Raw genomic sequence first — 25,540 nt, 5'->3', positions numbered from 1 at the left:
ACAATATAAGTGGAAAAGCAAACATCACCAAGACCTGGCAATGGCTTAAGAATGGCAACTTGAAGAAAGAAACAGAGGGTTTAATACTGGCTGCACAAGAACAGGCACTAAGAACAAATGCAATAAGAGCCAAAGTCGAAAAATCCACAACAAAGAGCAAGTGCCGCCTTTGTAAAGAAGCAGATGAAACAGTGGACCACCTAATCAGCTGTTGTAAAAAGATCACACAGACTGACTATAAACAAAGGCATGAGAAGGTAGCAGGGATGATACACTTGAACATCCGCAAAAAATACAAGCTACCTGTAGCCAAAGACTGGTTGGGCCATAAAACTGAAAAAGTTGCGGCCCGTGTCTTTCTCGGCTGTTCTGGGCATGCGCGGAACGCATGCCCAGAACATCCGAGAAAGATACGGCTGCCCAGACACGGGTGGCCATGTTGGAAAGAGCGGCGGGCCAAGAAGGAAGTACGGGGAGGGAGAAGCTGGGATCGGGGAGGGCAGAGGCGGCGGTGAAGCCCGGCAGCGGGGAAGGAGGCGGCGGCGGGGGAAGCCGGCCGAGGTGGCGGCAGAGCCGCCGCTTCGGCCAGAGAACACGTTACGGCCGAGCGGCCATGAGACTGGGCCCGCTGGCAGCGGTGGAACTGAGCCCACTGGCGGCCGCCGGCGGGGAGACTGGCCCCGCTGGTGGCGGTGGCCGCTGCAGGGTGACTGGGGCCAATGGTGGAGGCAGCGGGGAGAGGACTGGGCTTGGTCTGCTGGCGGCGGCGGCCACACTCGGGGAGAGAGGGAACCCACCATGGCCCACGGCGCCGGCACTCTTTACGGCAGAACTCTCCGCCCGGCAGAGGCGTAACTATAGGGGGCAGGGGGGGCACGTGCCCCGGGCGCCATCTTTTTTGGTCATGTGGGGGGCGCCGCCATGACCAAATTTTTAAATTTTTTTTTAAAAAAAATTGTTAATACAAATGTTTCCTGCTCAGTGCAGCAGCGCTGCAGCAGTCAAGGGAGCGCGTCGGTGCCCCCTTCCCCACGAGCGGTCCCTTCCGCGCCGCCTGCACACCCCCATTGCTTTGCTGGCGCCTGGCGGCCAGTCAGTGGCCTGGCTTGGCGGCGGCGGCGGGCGCTTGTGAGGAAAAACCTAAGTATAATGTAGTATGTGGGGGGGCGGCGGGGGGGCACAGTGGGGGGGCGCCATTTCAGTGTTTGCCCCGGGCGCCGTTTTCCCTAGTTACGCCTCTGCCGCCCGGCCAAAGATCACAACAAAGAGAAGGAATAAAGGACACAAAAAAGACCCGGTTGTACTTCATAAATGCACTTGCAGACATCCTATGAGTCCCCCTGCTACCTCTGCCGGGTATAACGAGAAACTACTTCACACACACGAGAAACGGGTGTGACTGTGACGCTAATGCTGCTGCAATCCTATAAATCCTTGGGGCAGAGAGAGCCATGGCTTGCTGCGCGGAAGGGCAGAAGGTATGAGGCCCCCTCCCAAAACACTCCCAGAAACAACCCAGTGCCAACAGCTGCCTCTTTTCGGTTAGTACACAATACAAAATACACAAGAGCAGCACCCCACCCCCCCACTAGAGCCCGTTATTTAAACGGGCTTAAAAATACTAGTGTGTGTGTGTGTGTGTGTGTGTGTGTGTGTGTGTGTGTGTAGTGTTTCCCCGAAAATAAGACAGTGTCTTATATTAATTTTAGCCCAAAAAAATGCACTAGGGCAATTAGCGGTACATCAGAAATTACTGCTAGGTCTTACTTTCGGGGAAACAGGGTATACACACACACACACACACACACACACACACACACTGTAGTCGAGAAGAAAGAAAAACAAGTTAAAATAATCGACATAGCAATACCAGGGGATAGCAGAATAGAAGAAAAAGAAATAGAAAAAACAACAAAATACAAAGATCTACAAATTGAAATTGAAAGGCTGTGGCAGAAGACCCAAATCATCTCAGTCGTAATTGGCGCCCTAGGTGCAATTCCAAAAGACCTTGAAGAGCACCTCAACACCATATGGGCCACAGAAATCACCATCAGCCAATTACAAAAAGCAACTTTACTGGGAACAGCCTATATTCTGCGACAATATCTATAACAACAGCAACAACATTGACAATAAGATTCAGCCATCTCAGGTCCTTGGGAAGGACTCAATGTCTGGATAAAACAAACCAGTCAATAACACCTGTCTGAATGTGTAAATAAATAATAATTATAGCAGCCCTAAACAGCTTAGGCCCAGGATATCTGAGAACATCTTCTTCACTATGAGCCCTTTTGCCCACTGAGATCATCTGGAGAGGTTTGCCTGCAGTTGCCACCAGCTTGTCTGGTGACTACACAGAGATGGCCCTTCTCTGTTACTGCCCCGAGATTCTGGAATATGCTTGCTGCTGAAATAAGAGGAACATAGGAAGCTGCCATATACCAAGTCAGACCATTGGTCCATCTAGCTCAGTATTGTCTACAGACCGGCAGCGGCTTCTCCAAGGTTGCAGACAGGCGTCTCTCTCAGCCCTATCTTGGAGATGCCAGGGAGGGAACTTGGAAACTTCTGCTCTTCCCAGAGCAGCTCCATCCCCTAAGGGGAATATGTTACTGTGCTCACACATGTAGTCTCCCATTCATATGCAAACCAGGGAGTATTCTACTTAGCAAAGGGGACAAGTCATGCTTGCTACCACAAGAACAACTCCGACAACTTTTAAGAAGTCTAAAGACACATTTATTCACCCAAACCTTTTGACTAGACTTGTGGTTATAATTTTTTTTAAGGTTTTAATTTCTGTTTTAATTTTTTTATGTTGCTGTAAACCACCCACAGGCAGAAGATTGGGGTGGCATACAAATGCAATAAATACAGACATACATATACAGTTCTGCTCTATGATAACCCGTATTCCACACAAAAACCTGAATTGTGTAGCCTGCATAAATTGTGCCTGAAAATTTGCATATACTTGCTTATTTTGCACAATTTATTTTATATCTGTTAATCAAATTAAATCACAACTGTATTACTTAGATCAGCGGTGACTAAAACCTGCACAGATACTTTTCATTCTGCCATTGTGAGACTGGGGTTGGTGCTGATTTTTGGCTTAATCAAAGCACGTACACAAAACTGAGTTTGGTGGGATGAGGAATGAGTTTGCATCTTTCCCTAGCAATTTGTCTCTATCTCTGTTTTGCCATGTTCTCACAACCTGTGCAATCGTAGTTAAAGGGCTAACTATAACTATAATCAGTGAGCTGGGTGTGCTCCCACAGTGTGATGATTCAGGAAAACTGAGGCGGAGAGCTGATGTGCTACGCCTCAAGCCTGTCTGACAGTTTTGACCTCTGTCCTGGAAGCCCTTCTTCCTGATCTGAAACTTGCACTTTAACTCTGATTATAGTCCTGCTGCCATGGTTAACTAAAATTAAATGATGATCAGCAGCTATGATCTTATCTTGCCTTACCCTTTGTGTCAAATGGTGATACTAACCATTAAACCCTTGCTGCAGCCTCTGCTGCCCACAGAGAGGAGTGGTGAAATTTGAGGAGGGGCAAAATTTGCTGCTCCTCAAACTTTGCCGCCGTAGGCAAATGCCTACTCTGCCTCTCCATTAATCCACTACTGATATTCTCCAAGTGGGGATGAACTCTGTGGAATGTGCTTCCTGTAAGAGGCTTTTACACAGGAGGCATGCAATTCAAATCAGGATGCCAAGATTAGATGCCAAGATTCCAGTGATCCCTAGTGGTTGCATTAGGGATGAAAGGAAAACTGGAGCTACACATTAGTTTTTCTTCTTCATAAACAGCTATTTTTCAGTCAAAAAAATCAAAGCAGCATCTTCTTCAACCTTGGCCTGATAGAGTCATCTATATGAAGAGAAAGAAGTGTCCCATTTGTCTCTAACACAGCTTGAAATCTCATGAAGCTGGGGATTGCTCAGTGGTAGAATACACAGGCTGCATGGAGAAAGTGTTGCCAAGTTCAATCCCTAGCATCTCCAGGTCTGGCTGGGAAAGACCCCTGTCTGAAACCCTGAAGAGGTGTTACCAGACAGTGTAGACAAAACTGAGCTAGAAGGATCAATGATTTGGCACAGTAGAAGGCAGCTCTATACATTCAGAGCTCAAGCTATATGTTTTGTTACTGCTTCCCTCTTAAATACAAAGCAATCCTGTGGATTTAACGAAAGCTGCTTTCGAACAAAATGCAGAACCGTAGGTCCAATGAACCCAGGGTTCCCCCCACCACCCTCCACTCTCCCATCCACATTGGGACAAAATGGAGAGCTCCTAGAGGCAGGGGAACTGTCTGCCAAGGCTTCCTTCTTTAATGAAGGCCAGCCCCAGCAGCCAATAGCAGCTGGAGTGAGGGAGGCACTTCCTCTCTCAACTTCGGTTGCAGAAGTGGGAAACTGTGGTGCCAGCGTCCAGATGTAAAGCTGGCATCATGGAACCAGAGGTCAAGGCAGCGGGCCTCGCGACAAACCACAGGCACAAAAGGCAATCTGGGGAGAGAAACTGTGGGCCCATTTCTTAACAAAACTGCAGTCACCCTCATTCAGATGTACAGTTTCTGAAATCGGAGGTGAAGGGCCCCCAGTTTCGTGTTATGTGCGAAAGCGGCCTAAGACTTTAATCAGAAAACAACTCCATTTTCTCCTTCTCTTCCCCCCCCCCCTTTTCTTTCTTACTCTACCCACTGCCCCACATCCCAGTGGGGCAAACTTCTAATTAACAAAATATAAAAGGTTGCTAGATAGAATACAACACTACTAGCTGACCGGGCGCATAGCGTCTGCGCCCCTAGTTCAACTCCCGCCCCCCTCCCTGACTCTGTCTTCCGGCAGGCATCTCTGATGCCCACCCGGCCCACTTCTGTCTCTTCCCCCCCATACCCCCACCCGCAGTTTCTCCTGCCGGTTTCTCCAGCCCCTCCGGCTGCCGCCTCCTCCTGACCTCGGCGGGTGCGCAGGGTGCCGCCAGCTCCTCACCGCGGCCACCACCATTTCCCCCGGCAGCAGCTCAACAGCCTCCTGCCGCGCGTGAGCTCCCACCACCCAGCCAATCCACTGGGTGCCGGGACGCAACCCCACGGGCATGTTTTCAAGGATTAATTCTCAAGATGCTTTTAGTTTGATTCAGGAAAACGGAGGCAGAGAGCTGATGTGCTAGGCCTCAAGCCTGTCTGACAGTTTTGACCTCTGTCCTGGAAGCCCTTCTTCCTGATTTGAAATGTCTGAGTTACTCAGTGTTTGGGACGGGTGCGGAGGGGGGGGGGAGTACTCTGTGTGTGCCCAGAAGCACTCTTTTTATTATTTCATAGATCCAGGAGCTGAAAGCAGGTTCAAGGGATAAACTTTGATGGGGCCTGATTCATGGCCTGATTCATATTAAGCTGGCCTAGTTGCCCAAGATATGTGTTTTTGCTATTTTACAATGCCTGGGGATCAGAAGCCTGGTGTCCAGGACACACACACACACACACCACAGAGAGAGAGAGAGAGAGCACAGGAAAGGGGCTACAGGGCCTCTTGAGGAGAATGGCAAATAATTGATTTTCCTGATGGGCTGGAAGGAGGAGGACAATTTAAGTTTGAATATGAATTCTTTAGTCAAATAAGAAAGCAACGGGGTATGAGGAACAGAAGCAAAATGTTCATTGAAATTCACGTTGTGAAGCATGCCCACGCACAAAGGGACCCTGCTGGAAAACATCCTTCTGGGTCACATGGCAGCCAGGTCTGGCAGTGAGCTGGGTTTGAAGAGGAGACCTTTCTGGAAGAATTAGGTAGCTGCTGCTCTAACGCTGCAGAGAAAGAGACCTGGGTACTTGCTGGCTTTCTTAGCTGTGGGAATCTGAGAATTACTCTTTGCTTGTGTATGATCTGGACTATTAATATCCCATTCACCCAGAGGACCAAGAGCTTAATTCGGATAAGGTGAAATAAATGTTTCATTTCATCTCCACAGAGAGGCCACCAATCCATTTAACATCCTTAAGACTTTCTTTTCTTGTACTTTTGTTTTAATCGCATCTGCCTTTCTGGCAGCAGGAGAGGGGGATGTGAGAATAATTCCCTGACAATTTCTCCACAACAAGCTCCAAGTACCTGGTTAGGGTAGGAGGGCAAGTAGGCGGAAGCAAAGATGGCAATAATTTAAACCCCATGGATCTTACCAATGCCTTTGCAAGTTTAAATTGTACACATACAGCATGTCTGTACTCTTATTTCTGCCATTGCTACTTTGCTCTGGTATGGTGCAAAGGATTTGACCCATGTGGATCTGGGTTCAAATCCTCATTTGGCTGTGAAGTGCACTATGTGCCCTTAGTCATATCATGGTTTCTCAAACTACTCTAACCTACACAGTTGCTGTGAGGCTAAAATACTCCTCTGAGCTCCTCACAAGAATGGCAGAATACAAATATAACCCCCACCCCAAATGGTTATAGCTGCCTCTCTGTGGCCAGAACTACACATTATAGTAGTCCAGAACAGTATACCACACTGTATACTGGGGGATTCCTTATCAGCCACCTAGACCACCCCCCACTTGATGCAAGAAATCCAGATGAGAGCATCCTCAGCCAGGGCTAGATTATAACATGCCTAAACCATGTCAAGCTTAAAAGGCCACTTGGCAAACACTGAAAATAGAAATAATGAAGTTTTATTTTTACGTGGCAAAAATGCAATGAAAAACTAATAATCTAACAAAAACAGTCATATTGCAATCAGCCTATTTGCATTAGAAATATGTTTAAATTATGTAAAGCTTGAAATGTAGACTTTAAAAAAATCAAGAGGCCCCTCATAATGTCAGGTCCTAATCTGTATCTTACTTAACTTATGTCTGAATCTGGCACTGTCCTCAACTAATGGCTGTCCAGCCTCTGCTTGAAGACTTTCAGTGTGGGATAGCCCACCATCCTCCTAGGTCATTAGTTCAATTGTCAACTGTTTTTACCATTAAGTTTCTCCTACTGTCCGAGTAAAATCTATCCTCTGGTAACCTATCAGATACAGTCTGACTCCTGCCCTCTGTATCAGCAGAGAACAAGCTTTTGCCCTTTTCTGTGTGATAGCCCTTTAGGTACTTTGAGTGCTATTGCATCCTTTCTCAGCTTTCTCTTCTCCAGGTTAAGCACGCACAGTTACTGCAGCCTTTCCTCATAGGCTTGCTTTCAAGACTCCTGACCATCTTTGTTGCCTTCTTTTGACCCCCTTACAATTTCTTTTACATCGTCCTTAAAGTGCAGCACCCAGGAGAAGACACAGTATTTCAGATGAGGTCTAACAAGTACAGAATAGAATGAAACTATTATATCTCATGACTTGATAACTATAGTTTTGTTAATGCAGCCTATAATTGCATTAGCTTCTTTTGCAGCTGCATCACACTGCTGGCTCATGTTCAGCTTGTGATCATCGACTGCAATCCTGAAGTCCTTTTCACATGTACTGCTGCCAAGCCAGGTATCTCCCATTCTATACCCATGCATTTGATTTTGTTGTTGTTGTTGCTGCTGCTGCATAAGTGCCTTTGCACTTGTCTCTTTTGAATTATATTTTGTTAGTTCCAGCCCAGTTTTCCATTCTATCAAAGACATTTTGAATTTTATTCCTCTCTTCTGATGTTTTAATTGTCCCTCCCCATTTTGTGTAAATTTGATGAGAATTGCCTCCAACTGTTCATCTAAGTCCAGAATACACATTAGGGATATAATTTTTTTGTGGAAGAATTTTTTCTGAGGACCTTTGTTATTAGAGACATATTGTACTAAAATAAAATCTGCCTAGATATCTGGGGAAAATATTTTTTTTCAAATATGTTTTTAAAAATCACTTTATACTCCTCAACTAACAGAGCCCCTCAGAAGACACGGAGACACACACACACACACACACACACACACACACACACACACACTTTTAGCAAAACAAAAGTAAATAAAATAGCATTTGCAGATCTGGAAAAAAGAGTCCACAAAAGTCCATCTGCCACACTTTCCCAAACTTTTGATTGGAGACTAGTTGCTATGGCAATGAAAATTATACTATGAAGAGGTTTTCTATGGAAAAGGACAAGCTTCAACTCTGCTATAAAATGTGAAGGACTATGGGGGAAATATCAAATCTGCTTGGATTTCAGAAGTGTGAAGAATGCTGATTATTAATGGCTGCAAAGACACTGGAGAAGCATGGAGACAAAATAGGGAATGTCAGGATAATTTATTATTTATTTATTACTTATTACATTTATACACTGCCCCATCCAAAGGCTCTGGGCTGTGTACAACAATACATAATGCTACCTATTGATTTTTGGCCGAGATATATATGGAGGGAAAGATGCTTCCTCCATATATAAATATATATAAAGCAAAGGGGTCAGTTTGGAAGATATGTTCTCTGGTTCTTCTCCATCACGTGTTCTCCATCATAAGCATGCACATCTCTCCCAAGTTTGGTATACTATCATGCCACAACAGTATATAATCACATGGGGAAGTAATCTGAACCACCTCTCAACATGAAACTGAAGTAATATTTAATTTGTGCACTAAGGGGAGGTTCAGAAGAACTACTCCCCACACATGATTTTACAGTGGTGGCATGGTACACCGGGGGGGGGGGGGACAGGTGTGCACACATTCCTCCTTGTGTTCTACAAAAAAACTTATCCAAAACTTCCCAGAGAGAAAGCCAAAATGTGGTACACATGTAGTCTAACACATCCTCATGACTGACAGCTAGGTAAGAGGAGCATCCAGCCAGGCTCCAAGCCCCGGACATGCTCTCAAGAAATGATTATGTGTCAGCAAAGATCTAAGTGGAAGAAGGGGGAAGTGATCATGAGCAAGCCACAATCTGGCTAGGATAACATAGGACATGCTTTTTCTGCACTTCAATACAGTCCTGGGTGCACAATATGGGTTGGCCACCAACATCCTACCTAGATTGTGGTTAGCACACCATCACGTGTGCTACTTCACCTATCTTGATTTTTGCACGACTATTTCTTAGGAGCACACATGGGGCAGGACATGCCTTCTATCCAGCAGTCAGTCATGAGAACCAACCTCCTGATTTCCAGGAAGGTCATTTGTACGTCTCTTCCTCAGAATTTGGGGCATGAAGTATCCCCTACCCCTTAACAATATCCAGTGCTTACTCACAGAGCAACCAAATGACTGATGGATCAGAGTGTTGGGCTGCAGGAATTCTTTTTCACACACTTGCAGCAACTTCAGATTTAGGAAAGAGGGTAGCCAGAAACGTTTCTGTCATGGCTTAGGGCTTGGACATTTCTACATCAGAAGAGGAGTCCTGGAACATCAAAGGCCCTGATAATAGTGTGGACTCTCTTTTTGGGACAACTCAAGGAACATCCACCCACTTGCAGAAACTTCCTCAAAAGAAGAGAGGGAAGATCAAAGGACCATTCTGGTAACCCCTGCTCCAGATGTTTCTTTGCCAACAGCCCCAGATATAGATGACTCTAGCCAGAAACTCACTCAGTTTCTGACACCGTACCCTATTACCATGCTAGTTCTAGAGACAGCAGGTGATATAACAGCACACCAGAAGAGCATTGTTCCTCTGATTGAGAGCAGACCTTTTCCAGGGAAGTCAGAGACATTTTAAATTTAATTTTATTAAAAACACCATATTTCTCTATTTACCTCCCTGCAGGAGTATTTCAGCCCTCAGTGGGTTTCAGAGCAGTACTGGAGCAACTCCCCAGCTTTCTGTATCTGTTCTGGTCCCTGCTGATTAGCTCCTACAGTCTGCTGTCCTACAGGCTTCAACCTTGCCTCTAGCTCCTACAGTGTGCTGTCCCAGGTCCTGATGCTGAACTGCCACTGCATGCCTGTCCTCACCATTGCCTGTCTGCCCCACTAGGGATGTGCAAACCGGTTCGAATTTGAACCGGTTTGATTTGATGGTTCGAATTTGAACCAAACCAGGCATTTGGTTCAACCTGCCAGTTTGACTTTGAACCAAACTAAGCCTGGCTCGATTCAAACTGATTTGAACTAGTTTGAACTGGTTCAAGCCTCCAAAACTGGGTTGGGTGGTAGGCACCCATGGGTGTCAACTACCACCCAAACCCCAAAGCAATCGGACACTCCTACAATATTTAATGAATTTTGAAATGTTTTTTATTATTGCCCATTATTCCCTATGTGGAGTACCTAGGGGCAAAAAAAACCTTGGGTGGGTGGTAGGCACCCAGAGGTGCCTACTATGCACCAAACCCCAAGGCAATCAGACACTTCTCTGATTATTGGTGAATTGTTGAAGTATTTTTCAATTTTTGTATTGCTCCCATAGGGAATAATGGGGATTTGAGGATGCCCCATTCCTCACCTTTGGGGGTGCCAGGCACCCCCAAATTAATAGGAATTATTGTTATTTATCTATTAATTTTTAAAGAATTGCTTTTTGGCTCCATAGGAAATAACAGACTGCCTTTTCACCTACTGACCTTAATTGCTTATTGTTCTGAACTCTGAGTTCCGGTCAAAGCAATTAAGCTGTTAAGGTGAAAGGGAACACCATGTTCTTACTGAATGGAAATTAATTCTTAATGAATGAAAATTAATTCTTTAAAAATTCTTAATCAATCAACAGTAAATCCCATCAACTTGGGGGTTGGGTGGAGAATGACCCTGCCGTGCCATCAGACCCACTTTGGGGTGCTCTGACACCCCACAAAGATGGGGAATGGGACATCCTCAAATCTCCATTATTCCCTATGGGAGGAATACAAAAATTGAAAAATACTTCAACAATTCACCAATAATCAGAGAAGTGTCCGATTGTCTTGGGGTTTGGTGGGTTGTAGGCACCCCTGGGTGCCTACCACCCACCCCAGTTTTTTGCCCCTAGGTACTCCACATAGGGAATAATGGGCAATAAAAATATTTCAAAAATTCATTAAAAATCATAGGAGTGTCCAATTGCTTTGGGGTTTGGGTGGTCGTTGGCACCCATGGGTGCCTACCACCCAACCAAGTTTTGGAGGCTCAAGCCAGTTCAAACCAGTTCATAACAGGTTCAAATTTGAACCAAACCAAAGGGGGGTTCGAGCAAAACCAAACCTCCTCACCCCAGTTCGAACCCAGTTCAAATTTGAACCAAACTGGGAAAACCGGTTTTGTGCACATCCCTATGCCTCACTAACTCTGCAGCCCAACCACAGCCCAGAGGCCACATTTTTACCCCCCATCCCCTCCTGCCACTGGACAATGGATCTGTTGTGGACTTCAGTCACAACAGATGATTATCTATATTTAGTTTGCATGTGTGTGAGAGAGGGCACACACATACACACATATCTGAGAGACATAAAAATATGTGAAGGGGGAACTCCCACACCTCTCCATTCTTACAGACACATATAATATTCTAGCCATTATCCATTTTTATTTATTGCCTTGTTTCATGGTTAAAAAAAAATAAAAGTCACATTGAAAGCTGCTTCTTATTCAAATCCAGATAGGGTGCAACTGCAAAGTGGCTGATGAAGGGTAGCTGTCTGTTGTATGAAGTGTGCACATGGCAATATGAGCATGTGCAGCTTTCTCTTTGTTTCAAGTGAATGTAAGCAGAGGTGCACCTAGGTAATTTTGGAGCCTGGACCTAAAGGCCTTTGGAGCCCCCACCACCCACCCTGCAAATTAAGCATCATCATGCTCGGCTGGGCAACCACACCACCTGGGACAGACTAAAAAGGATTGGGGGGGGGGCAGGGGCTGTGGAGGCCCTGGACTTCAGCCCCAAAGTCCAGGGGTAAGAGGACATCTAAATGTAAGAGTGTGTATATGGGGTGGTGGGGGGCAATGCCTTAAAGAATACATCTCCTGGAATAGCAACTATAGTCTGCTGGTGCATTTTTCACTTGAAAAAACATATATAGTACTGGAAGATGTAATCCTGTTCTATGTCAATTAAAAGCAGCAAGTAAAATCTAATGAAATACAGAGGTAAGTTTCAAATAAACAGAGGTTTGCCTTTTACAGTTTTTTCTTCTGACTCCTGTTTCCCCCTTCCTGATAACTTCTGTCTTTCTCTCATGTTATATCCTATGGCGGATTAACTTAGTAGCAAATGTAGCATTTGATACAGGCCCTGTGTTTTTGAGGGCCCAGCACGCCTGGCTTCCGACTGGGAATTAAAGTTAAAATTAAAGTTTTATTTGGTCCATGTTAGATAATTAGATAGAATATCCATTTTCTGCTAAATGTGCCTTTTAAGAGAAGGCCCAGCATAGCATCTGTCCAGTGGCTGTTGCTGGTGCCTACCACATTTTTCTTTTTAGAGTGTGAGCCCTTTGGAGACAGAGAAGCATCTGTCCACTCTTTATTTTTCTATGTAAACAACTTTGAGAATTTTGATTGAAAAATGGTTCACTGTTGTTGTAGTAAGTGTGAGTTTGTGGCTTGGTCTCCCATACTCCAAAATATAGCAAATGAAAAAATTGAATTACAAGTAAATAATTTATGTTTTAATATTTTTAATATTTATGTGCATTGTTTTTTTTAATTTAGGGCCCCTTTATAACATATGCTATAGGCCCTGCACTAGCTTAATCTGGCCCTGGTTATATCTAGCCAATCACTACATGCCACATATGAAGCCTCTCCCAGGGCTTACGGTCACAAGACCTCACCTTAATGGAGACTCAGAAACTAAGATTGTTGTGAATAATATCCAAATTACATTTTTGTGCATATATGCTGTGTGCAGGTCCAGCCCAGCTGCAAAGGGAATGTTTGAGGGACCACTTTTATGGCACCATTGTGATAGACACCAGTACAGCAGTTGCACCCAAGAATCCTCTGGGACATTGCAAATTGGTGGATGTTTTAGGCAACAGAATGTCTTGGGCTAGCCCTGACTGTGTGAGGGAGTTTGCTGGGGATCCCAAAGTGTCTGTTTCATGCATTGGAGACTCAGGGCATCTGCATGTACGAATACAATGAATATTTATATACTGCTTTGCAACTAAGTTCCCAAAGCAGTTTACATAGATATAAATAAACAAACAAACAAACAAACAAACAAATAAAATGGCTCCCTGTCCCCAAAGAGCTCACAATCTTAAAAAGAAATATAAGATAGACACCAGCAAATATAAGATAGACACCAGCAACAGCGACTGGTAGGATGCTGTGCAGGGGATGGATAGGGCCAGTTGTTCTCCCCCTGTAGTACACACAGATGGTTTCTCATCATTTAAGTGACAGAGAGTAAACCAGTGATTAAGGCTTCTGCCTCTTATAGGACAGAAACTGATGCTGGGGCAATTAAGCAAAGTTAGAAAATGAGCAATTAAAAGGCCATTCATCACAAATCCTCCAATTATAACCAATGGGAAGCAATAAAAGGGACAGAATCTGCATATAGATAATGGCAAATTAACACAGGAAAAAGCTTGATGAAGAGTTACATTTGAATAAATGTTGGGAAGGGCATAGTTGAATACAGCACTATATTAAATTCTGGGTCACCCAGCCTGGGTGGCACCTCTGTTTTAAATCTATTTCCAGCTAATTCTAGAAAAGCAGTGCTTCAGAGGCCCTGAAACAGTTCTCTCTCTCTCCCTCTCCCTCTCCCTCTCTCTCTCTCTTCACCCTTCAGACTGAAACCCTGGGTACATGGATTACTTACAAAAAGGGAAGGACCACATAAAGTGGAAGTGAAGCAGGCTGACAGTATCCAGGTGGGCAGCCATTCTTTCAGCTGGGACCGACTAGGGAGATCTTCTGACTTGCTATTTCAGATCACTCTTTAATTGAGCCAAGTTATTCATATACAATTGGGAGGGAGAAACAAGCAAGGTCTTTACCTTATGTCATGTTTGTATGAATTGTGTTTTGAAATAAGGTGCAAAGGCCAGTTAAACACTTGTGGGAATGTTGTGTGCAGCAAGCCAACTTCCAAGCATTGGGAACATAAGAAAAACCCATTTGGACCAAACTACTAAACCTCCATATAGTCCAGTGATCTGTTTCTAACAATGGCAAGTCAGATGCTACACACATTGTGTGTGTGTGCGCGCGTGCGCGTGCGCGCATGAACACATGCTGAGCAGAATTTTATTGTTTCTAGTGCTGATGTAATTCTCGCATGTATATTACTTAACCCAAAGGAAGCTAAGGCACTTGAAGTGCTAAAGGATAGGGGAGTATGATCCCTTATTGAAGGATAACTGAAAACATCTCTTTGGATATGGCTGTCACTACAACCATGAATGATCAAGGATATGGTGAGGTGGCCTTCTTTCACCACATTGTACAAATGGTTAGTTTTCCCATATTTTTCCAGAATAGCTTGCTTTTCCACCCCAAAATTACAGGGGAAATTAAGTTAAAGATAACTAATGTGAATCAGTTCTGAAAAGATGCTTTCTGTCTATGCATGGCTGTGCAACAGTGGCAACACAGATGCATTCATATGGAATCATACTGAGAAAGGGATAATTTGCATGAAAGACTTTTTATGAATTAACTTGTCTCTGCACCCTGCTACGGACTGTCTTTGCACGATGTGTGTGATCATTGGGAAGAGTGGACAGGGAGCTACATTTGAGAAGGAGAGGTGTGAGCAAGTAAAGGAGAATACTTGATCTCAGGCTGAATGCATGTCTGAATGCCAGCAGGGACACTTCACCCACTCAGCCACCTACAGACTAACTGAAATATGGATACAGTGAGTACCAGCCATAATACACAGCACTCCACACAATATGCTCTCGCATTTCCATCCTTCTGGTTACTTCCTGAACACACACACACAACCACTGAAAGAAAAGAGGGCACCATTTCCCAGCACCATTTACACTTAGATGTCTTCACTCCACATAATATCTGGAACATAGTTCTTATCAGTAAAGCCACTTTGTGTTGCTAGCAGTTGTCACTGTTGAGCTAAAGCTTTAAACCCAAACCTCTGGCGTGGTTGCCTCTGTTTTGGACGGAGAGCCTGCTCAATAAACATTTGCAAAAAAGTGGCTCCAATATTGTAAGAAGTAATATTTAAAAGGAGCCTACATTTGCATTTTAAAGGGCATCAATTCCAACCCCTTGTTATGAATGAGAGGCTTGATAGAGAGGGAGATCCTCTGCAGAATACATTGAACAGTATAGGTAGATTCAAAGACCAGGCTGGGTGACCCAGAATTTAATATAGTCCTGTATTCAGCTATGCCCTTCGCAACATTTATATAAATGTAACTCTTCATCAAGCTTTTTCCTGTGTTAATTTGCCATTATCTATATGCAGGTTCTGTCCCTTTTATCGGTTCCCATTGGTTATAATTGGAGGATTTGTGATTAATGGCCTTTTAATTGTTCATTTACTAACTTTGCTTAATTGCCCCAGCATCAGTTCCTGTCCTGTAGGAGGCAGAAGCCTCAATCACTGGTTTACTTGAGTTCTCTCCCCACCCCCCACCGTTCCACTTTATCATGTAATAGCACATTGAAAGGGGTGGGGAACAAGGAAACTAGTAATTAAAATTTTCCTCCTGCCCTCCATGGCATTGGGGCAATTAAGAGAGACTATTCAAGATGCAAGTAAGAGGCTATTTGTCACTAATCCACCACTACTGCAACCACAGTTTAAATTTTAAACATTGCCACAAGTCAAATCTGGAAAAAATGTTAGAAAGATAACACCAAAAAACTCATTGGACTGCAACAAATTGACAATGATGCCATAAAAGTGAGTGAACAAAGAAAGGCCATTCTAGAGAAAAAGGCTAGAGTGGAAGTAACCCAAGTGTACTAATGATGTGTTTTGGTGCATGCATGGAGAAGGTGGTGTCAGGGGTGCACATCCCTCTCCAAGCATCTGTGGCGTTCCCCTCTTATTTTACTGAATGCTACCCATACATATTTTGTCTCTCCTCCAAATGCCTTTCCTCCCCCCCCCCGTGACAAAAAAGTGAAGAGTTGCTCTTCAGATTTTCCCTCTGTCTGCACCCCTAGTAGGCATTGAGGGTTTTATGGTAATCAGCATACCAATTCCATATTGCCTGAACCCTCTGCACAGCTGAACCCTACTTAGATAAGGGACCAGGCTGACCAGCTCTCATGATACTGTTAAAAGAAATTGTGCTGGTAATCACCAGAATTATTCCATGCATGGGATTAACTGATTTTACTCTGCCTGAAAAGAGACCCTCTGGGTCTGCAAATCCACAAGAGGAAAGGATGCTCAGCTTGTACTAGTAGTGACTTGCCAGTGGTAGCATTTTGTCATTATGAATATAAACCCCTTGTCCTGAAGACAAGGAGGCTTGAAATATATTCTGCTTACACTGTGATTAGTCCATGCTTTCAAGAGGAGGATGTGGGAGGCAAAGGGATAAAGCGTTTCTTCTATAAGAAGGAACATTTGCTAGTGATTGAATCTCCTAAGAGCAGATCCATGTAGGGGTGACTCAATAGTCCCTCTTTCTTTTGTTCATGATATAGTCGTCTATAGCAGGGATTCTCAACGTTGGGTCCCCAGATGTTGCTGGACTTCAACTCCCATAATCCACAACCAAAGGCCACTGGGGCTGGGATATTATGGGAGTTGAAGTCCAACAACATCTGGGCACCCAATACTAAGAATCCCTGGTCTGTAGCATGCAGGATGAACAGCCATGAATCAGCATTGGCCATGCATTTTGCATTACCGACATCTCATTTCTGAAGTGTGTGTTTTGGGAGGGGGTGTACCAGAGCAATCTTTCTCAGGTGTTTTTCATGTTTCCAGAGTAATGCTATAACACCAGATCTTTCACCCAGAATGCAACTATGAAGGTGCACAATAACATGAGTCTCCTGCTGCAGTATTGGTGGTCTTGCACTAAATTTAGCACATGCTCTCTCCTTTTGTTCATTATGACACTTTTTTTCCTTGGGCAGTATAAGAGGTTCAGTAAGGAACCTGCACCTCAGGCAGGCCCTTCCAAGAGTTAGGGATTCTATGTGATATTAGAACTCCACCCTGACTACAGGAAACAAACAAACTCCTTTCACTGGAAGAGTGACAATGGAGACTTTGGTACACTATGTGCCTGAATAAACATACAAACTGGAAAGTATGTAAATTAACCAACTGTCAGTATTTGGAACATTCTAGTGCATTTTCATAATCTCTTAGAACAAAATTAAACCATATGAAAATGTGAAGCAAATTACTTATGCATCATAGCTTAAGGACTTTATTAATTTTTGATTTTTAAAAGATTTTTCTCTTCTTTTGTGATTTTCCCAATCATAATAGATCTCCACTCTGGCATGGGGAGGGCAACAGTATCTGCCAATATTCAGCTCCGAGAGCTTGCAGACCCCTGCCACATGAGCAGCAGCACCTTCAATACAAGGACAATTTGCTTTCCCCCTGTTCACACTTTCCTTGCCAGCACCAGCCTGTGAAGCTGCCTGCCTCCCTTCTGCACCTCCTTCAAATCATTTCCAGGCTGTATTTCCTTTCTAGAAAGAAAAGTGGGGGCTGAGATTTATTTATTTATTTATTGTCTTATTTTAAAGTAAGTTCCTCTTCTTCTACAGCTCCAGGAATGAGGTGCCTGATTATATAGTGCCACATGATAATTTCACTCAGCCTCTTCTTTCACCTGCCATGGGGGTGTATTAAAAGAAGTCAGAAAGAGGCGTTCTATTCCTTTTCTTTGTCTTCAGAATCCCTCCAGCTTCTCAGAGGAACAGCCTTGCTTTCTTCATTCCCCTCTATGTCCCTTGGTAATTGTCTTTTCTCTTTTCTTATTCTCCATGGGATTGGCTATATTATGACAATTATTAGAGAGAGAAACATTTGCTTTCTCCAAAGTGTCAACTTGTCTCAATTCTTTGACTCAACATTCCTAACACATCAGTTCCTCCTGGAAAAGCTGCCTTTCCCTTTTCACTCCTGAAGAGAAGATCCTGGAAATTAGATGAATTGAATTCTGGGAAAGTTGCCTTCTCATGCTGGGAGAAAGCATTTGGTACATTTGGAAAGATCCATTGAACAGCATCAGAAAAGGCCACAGTGAAAAGGATACTTTTGTTATGGTGTCAGCTTTTCACTTCTGCTTTTTAATTCTTACCATCCCCAATCCCCAGAGGAAAAAGTCAAGACAGTGTGCCCTTGTGACAATCAAAGGCTCAGGTGACTATAGTTGGTGGCCTCTGTGTGTGTGCGCGCATGCGTGCAGGGGTGTAGCTATAATTGAGTGAAGGGGTTCAAAGAACCCAGGCTCCCCAGCTTCTGAGGGCCCCCCAGCTCTACCCCTCCCTATTTTCTTCATTATCTCCCTCACTCCAAGGGGCCTCCAAAGAGAGGGGTGAACATGGGCCCCCTCTCCCCAAGCTACGCCTGTGTGTGTGTGTGTGTGTGATCAAACACAGCTATCCCTGTGGAACAATTTAGCAGGCATCATTCCTCCAAAAGATCCTCCTAATCAATGATTCAGAATGATGTAAAAATCCTGCTGTAACACACTAAGCAGTTGTATAACACTTTGCGCAATGAAACTCTGCCTTGCTGATTAGCACTAGTCAGAGTCTTCTTTCTGTCACTCCTTAAAACAGAGGATGCTTAATATGAAAAGTCATAGATGGAATTACATTTTTGAAGAATTTTGAGTTTATAACTGGGGTTTTTTCCAAACAGCAACTGAATTTATTGAAATTTATCATCTGAGTTTCAAAAAATTGCATAAATAAAATAGTCCGTCAGATGAAAATTCAGGCTTTATCAAACAGGTGTTAAAAGCCATGAAATAAAACATAATTTGAAATTACAAAAAAGAAAATATAGCCTCCACCCTAAAAATCACATTTCAGACCATCAAAAGGATGTAAAAGCTCATCTGCTTTTCATTTCTTTTTACTTTGTGGGTGCATCAAAGCATGAAAGAAAACACAAAGCTAGTATTAGCAGCATGTTCAGATTGATATCATACATAGGATTCTTCAAATTCTTGCCTCAGATTTCAAAAAATGTAAACAACATGGTTGGTAATTTTATTATTAATTCCCTGGACGAAAGAGCTGCCGTTAGGAACATGAACTTGGTGAGGTGTACATTGCTGCAAGTGGCAACAGCTGGGAGCTAATGACAGGGAACTGAGTACTCTCTAATTATTTTGTGCTTTTGTACACTGCATCTCGTGCATCAGGGGCTGGCCCTGTAAGAAACTAGATACTGGTCTATCTGGGACATTAGTCTTGACCACATGTTGACACAATTACAAGTGAAATTACCATATTTATCTGAATCCAAGACTAGCTTGCACCTCCCCCCCAACTTCTTTAATGTTAGAAATTTGGGTTCATCTTAAATTCAGAGTCCTCTTCCTTTGGGGTTGATACAGGTAATCTGTATTTAACCTGTATTTTTAAAGCAGGTTGTCTTAAATTCAGCGTCATCTTCTATGTGGATAAATACGGTACAGAGCTGAAAGGATCCTATTGTTGCCTTTGCACATAATGGGAAACCACCAGTCCAATGGACCCATGGTTTGCCCTGATTCCTCCAGCTGCACTCCCAGACAATCCAACCTGGAGTCTGGGAGACTGAAGTGGGATGGTGGAGGGACTGGCTATGCAGGCTTCCTCCTTCTCATGAAGGACAGCCGTGGCAGCTTCCTACCCTCAAACTCTCGTTCCAAGCAGTGGCAGCCTTTGGACAACACGGCATCACTTTCTAACAGGAGTTTTTGCCACCAAAACCGTAGAACAACTGAGGGTTCAAATTCAGGGTCATTAACTTCCAGTTGCTTTTCTCATGGAACCCTGGGTTCCTGTATTTAGGCGACCACAAACCTGAACCTCTGGCATGGTTGCCTCTGGTTTGGTATGATGTCCAGCGGTGGCCAGTGAGTCTTAATATTCAGGACCTTGACATAAGGGTACTTTCTCAAGTGCTAAGGGGTACAGATCCACCCTAAGCATCTGAGTTCCCCCCTCATTTTACTGAACTCCCCCAAAACATACTTTGTCTCTCCCAAACTACCTTTCCTCTCCCTCCTACAACTTTAAGCATGGATTTGCTCCTCAAGTTTTCCCTCTGTCTGCATTGCTGGTAGCGCTGGTATTGCCAAAACAGGAAGAAAATATGTGTGTAGAGGAGGAAAAACCTCTAGGAAGAAGTATAATACAACATGGGGAATTGGGGCCTACTGGTGCAATTTAGGTGTAGTGCTTAGTGCACTACCCATGCTGGCCTCTTTGAACCAGCAGTTATCCACAGTGGGGAATGGCATAGTAGTTCCTATACAAAACCGAGGATGTTATCGTGCTGATTCAGCATTACTGGTGCTTGCAGACTCCTCTGACTACTAAAAGCCTCTAAGACAGGACATCTGTATCCATTTCCAACCTTTCCTTGTAGGTTCTTGTTACCTTAGGCAGTTTATTCCATTGGTGATCTTATGTTAGGACACTTTTGCTAGTAACTAGCCTAAATCTACTTTCTTTAGTCTGAAAGCCACTGATTAGTCCTACACACAACAGAGCCATGTAAATGCTACTAGCTATGTACACTCTAAGGCACCACCACCTACACTTCCATTACACAAGAGATTGGGGAATCTGCCCTTGGAATTATGCAGCATCACTGTATGCATCATGAACATACAATGAACTTCTCTGCTGCCACTCAGACAATCCAGACTTGGATTTTTCTTACTTAATAAAGCCATATATGTTAGCTTCCCTTTCTTGAAGATAATTCTAATAATTCTGTATCCATACAGTGAGTGGATCAGATGAGAAACTCTTTGGTCAAAAACATTTCACAGCTGATAAACAAACTGAGTGAATCATTTTTAATTGGGTTTTTTTTAAAAAAATGGAAAAAATCATGTTAGGCTGGTCTAAAATGAAGAACGAGTTATTTTTTGCTTTTGTTTTGGATCAATCTGAACATTTTCTTCAAACCAAGCTGCTTTTAAGTTTGACTTTTCTATCCAGTTTGAAGTACATGTTAATATCAAAGCACAGCACCTTTGATAGATTATATATATTTGTTTACTCAAACCACTTTGTTCATCATGGAATAAGGGAAGATCTATATGGGGAACTTCACCCCATCACTTTGGGGGGCAGCCAGTGTGCTCATTATTTTCTTTTCATTGCTTCCAGCCTGCCAAAATATATCTTGAACGTTGTTCTGCTTTCTCAACCTGGAGTGCCTTTTGTGTTTTACATAACACAAATAGCAGAGCTTCCAACTGGATTCATCACCCTCCACATACAACAACATCTTCCAGTTAACACTCAGTGATGGGTTGGATCTTTCAATCATCCATGTATTTAGAATGCTGTGCAGAGAATGACAGAAACCAAGTCTGTTCATGTGTGCATTGACTAGGGGTATACGTTCAAATCTTTATCCTGGTGAGATTTATGAGTCTATTATCACCTTATTGTTTGAAATTAGACTGTGTACTCTTTATGTCAAAGACTATCTTCTTAAGGCATATTTACACAATATGAAATGACCATGACCCTAGGCACTTTCACAAACATATAATACAACTTAGTAATATGGATGTCCTATCCAAAATAGCTATTTAGCCCAATCCTCAAAATACTTTGTTCCTACAGATCCCTTCCACATTATTGAGTCTGTGCTGGCATACAGTTTTATGACAAGGATATGAGTAACCCAAATGGGATGTGGACAAGTGCTTCAGATTCAAAGATGTCATTCTTTGCTTTGCTTGTGTTTGTAAGAAGGTGCAGTCAATTAGGCTTCTTAACAGCAGAGTCAATCTCTGACGGGGTCCTATATAAGAGTATGCCCTAAAATCAGATGAAGGAACATATAATGCCATGACATTTTGAACAAGCTTGCTTCAATTTTGAACAAGCTTGCTTCTCTCCAGCAATTTCCATTTGTTTTGCCATGACCATTTTCCAATGGTGTTGAGCAATATGTAAAGCAACATCCAGATTACCTCATAAAAATGGGCGTCCGTGCTCAAAAGACTATGCAAAAGTCAGCAGAGTAGATGAAGTATGCTTAGGGCGGGTCTGAAAAGATAAAAGTCCATGCAACATGTATCCTTTCTTTCCTGCGTCACAGTCTATAATATCTCACAGTCATAGGCACATGCAGCCATCCAGGAGATTCTGTATGGCAACAATCTCTTGGTTTTTCTCCCCTCCTCTGATTAGAGGAGGAGAAACATGGAGGCTCTTCCTATACACACCCTTCTGGCCACAGAAGTGCAGTGAAGTGCAGAGGGAAGTGAATGGGAGTAACGAAGGATCCATGAGGGTGGAAAAATGAATATCAGTGACCACACTTTGGTGGCCACTGAAGAAAGCCGACCTTCTGGACCATGACCTCATGATCTCCACAGTTAATATACAGTACCTTTTCTTTACAGCCATCTTTCTGAGTCATGTATGATTTGAATACTGTTCCTTCTAATAACAAACCTTGCAAATCTTGTGAATCCTAAGCACCCCTCAAAATAGTGCCTATATGGGGGATGGGGGAGAGAGAAACCTCTTGTAGACCTGGGTTTGACTGTTTTCTAGGCAACTGGGAAGGAAGAACAGCGCTCACCTCCTGGACTGAACTCAAGCTTTATCTTCACTTATTGCAGAGATCTGGCCACTGACTCATCATTCCACCACCCAAGCATGATTCAACCACCCAAATGTTTGTGAAAATAAATACAATATCTGGTGAACCACATACACTGTACATGTATGTTCCCTGCATAAGTACATCTGTGTACCCACATCAGAGAGATGAATATAAACTGCTAGCATAAACCAATGCAACTCTACCAACTTCTGTGGAGTTGCACTCTTACTGAATTTATCCCATTTTGCCTTGTCCTCTGATTTAAATGGCATGACAATCATTTCTAATATACAAGTCCAATTTTCCCCCACTCCCTCATTCTTTTTTGCCTTAAATATCACACACACACCCCATTTCTATATAATGGTACATCTTCATATATTTCATCTCCAGTCATTCACATGCAAATATATATATATATATATATATATATATATATATATATATATATATATATATACATACACACACACACACACACACACACACAGAGCATGCATATGTATGTGTGTGTACACACACACACACCCAAAGTAACAATTGTGTGCACTTGGAGAAACATTAATGACCATAAGCAGACACACCTAAATGTATAAATCAGAGACAAGAATCCACAATATGTTGCAAACACAGAAGCATACACATACCAGAGGGGCTCAAACAATGGAATATATGTGCACATACAGACACTTGGAGAGGACAGCAAATGCACACAAATAATTCATGCATGACTCCAAAACTCACATAAATATATACAAAAAACTCACACATGCATATATTCAAGGATCATTTTCAGGAGATATCCTGCCAACCTTGAATATATATGTTCACACACACGCGCACACACTCTGCTGGCACATTAAAGACAGATGACTATAAAGAGCCATATGCAAAAGTATTTGATAATGTGAACTGAATTCTCACACACTTCCAGGAGAGTGAAGATGAGGATTTCTCCAGTGCATGCACAGAGTAAAACAAATACATCAACTCACTCTTGTGTTCATATGTATAAAAGGCACATGCACACACAAACTATTGGACAAGGGAACAGGGAAGCCAACAGTAAAAGGGAGAAGTAAACTTAGGTGTGCATGCAAAAATGTGGTCCATATGCAAAACTAAACACAGCACTATCTGTTTATTATAATCTTACAGAATCCAGTGACACTCTCTCACACTGCCTCCACAGCATCCTCCAAGATGCTTTCACACACAGGTTTCGGGGTATCTATATAACTCTCACTGTAAACAAGTCTTAGGGGAAATAAGCAATTGGACAGCTGTTATCAGCTGTCAATTCCATGGGAAGACAAGACTTTCCTGGGAAGTTGTTCTTTGCTAGGCAGAGCAAGAAAATTAAAGTTGCCCAGAAAAGGGTAGTACTTGATATAATTTCTGAGCAGCATCTTAGTGCCCTTGCCCTCTTTGGTTAGGTCTTCTTAGAAAGACAGACAGCACAACACACACCTCAAAATGTGAATGTTAGCAAGTGATTTTAACCCTTCTCATGCTGACCTCGTTGCCTTATAAATGCTTGTCCTAATTCTCCAGTAGTATTCTAATTTTATCACTTTTAATTTTTATCATTTTATCTGAAATTGTGCCAGCTCCAAGGATTGTTTCTTCCTCCCTAACATTCCCCTTCTGCTGTCTTTATAGTCTGCATTTCCCTGTTGCCAACCCCCCCCCGCCCCGCTCCGCAACGAGTTTGTTTTATTGTGCACTCCATTGCCTTTTCTTTCCCCTGGGATGCCAGCTGTTTCCATTCCGGTTGCTGTTTCCATCCCCCCACCTCTTTACAGCCCCAACATTCCCATTCAATTCCAACACAATTTCCCCCCAAAATCTGCCTCAAACTTACTTCCCCAGCTCTTCAAAGAGCTGATATTCTTCCGTGAACCGGTTGCAGGTGATGGTTGCCATCCTGGCTGGTGACTGCCTCCCCTGGCGTGAAGTTTGTCACAAACAGCTCTCCTCTCTGGAGCGCACACTTTCTCGTTTTTCTCTTGGCTCCTAGTGTTCTCTCCCTCTCAGAGGTAAATAAGCGAATATGTGTGATTGACAAGCCTGGAGATAATGATGAGGGCAATTTGTCTTCTCAGCCTCACAAGCCTTCGTCAGCATCCAGTTCCCCATAGCAACCACCTCTGGAACGCCCTGGTTCTGTTGCCCGGGTAACTGCTTCCCAAACACCTGCTTTGCCTGCCACTTTGCAGCTCTCTAACGCCCTGACTCTGTGACAGTGAAAACTGCATCCTGAGCCTGGAAAAAGAAGATGTCTCGAAGGAGAAGGCTCTTTAAAAATCTAAAATACAAATATTAAAAGTAAAATTAAGTCATGCAACTGAAAATTAACTGGGGCAAAAAAAGAAAAGAGGTTACTATGGAAACTGCAGTTTCCACATTACAGGAGAGTCTCTAGAAAGACAGGATGCTGTTGCCCTGGCAACTGCATCTGATTCTCTAGAAAGACAGGTATTGCTGTGTTGCCTGGGCAACTGTAATAGTTGCAAGGTTTAAGAAAGAAGGTTGTGGGGTGTGGAGGGGGCATGATGCTTCCTTCAGCCACCTCAGCCTTTAGCTACTTCGGGGGAAACATGGAGGTGAGGTCTGCTTCTTCAGGCTCTTGGGAGCCTCGTTTAAGACTATTAGAACTGGATACCTTTAAAGGACTACACTATTCTTTGAATATATTCACAAAGTATAAAGGAGATAGAATTTCTCCAGTTCCTGTAGGGGGAGCAGCTAAAACTAATTCAGAATCAGTGAAACCTTCTGGAAAGCAGCAACTGAGCTTTATTCCCAGTGGGGTGTCTGGCCCAGATTTCAGGCTCTGTTTTTGCCACTGGAGTTTTTGGGTTTTTTTAAAAAAATCTCTTCATGAGAGAAAGAGAGGAACTGCA

At 43.3% G+C, this 25,540-nt stretch overlaps 1 protein-coding gene across 3 annotated transcripts in view; it reads right to left on the bottom strand.

Moving 5' to 3' along the window:
- The window catches only part of CAMK2A (calcium/calmodulin dependent protein kinase II alpha), a 191,912-nt gene extending 167,124 nt beyond the window's left edge, over nucleotides 1-24,788 (bottom strand). For 2 of the 3 annotated variants that reach the window (XM_053289834.1, XM_053289836.1), the window contains exon 1: nucleotides 24,499-24,788. In XM_053289834.1, coding sequence (XP_053145809.1) covers nucleotides 24,499-24,560 — 62 coding nt within the window. In that variant the 5' untranslated portion in view covers nucleotides 24,561-24,788. The remainder of the gene's footprint in view (nucleotides 1-24,498) is intronic. The other variant, XM_053289835.1, reaches the window with a different exon arrangement.
- Nucleotides 24,789-25,540: the final 752 nt, after the last annotated feature.

The sequence above is a fragment of the Hemicordylus capensis genome, chromosome 2, assembly GCF_027244095.1.
Source record: "Hemicordylus capensis ecotype Gifberg chromosome 2, rHemCap1.1.pri, whole genome shotgun sequence".
Lineage (NCBI taxonomy): Eukaryota > Metazoa > Chordata > Lepidosauria > Squamata > Cordylidae > Hemicordylus > Hemicordylus capensis.
Note: the sequence above shows the minus strand (reverse complement) of the source record. Positions and strands in the feature narration are given on the sequence as shown.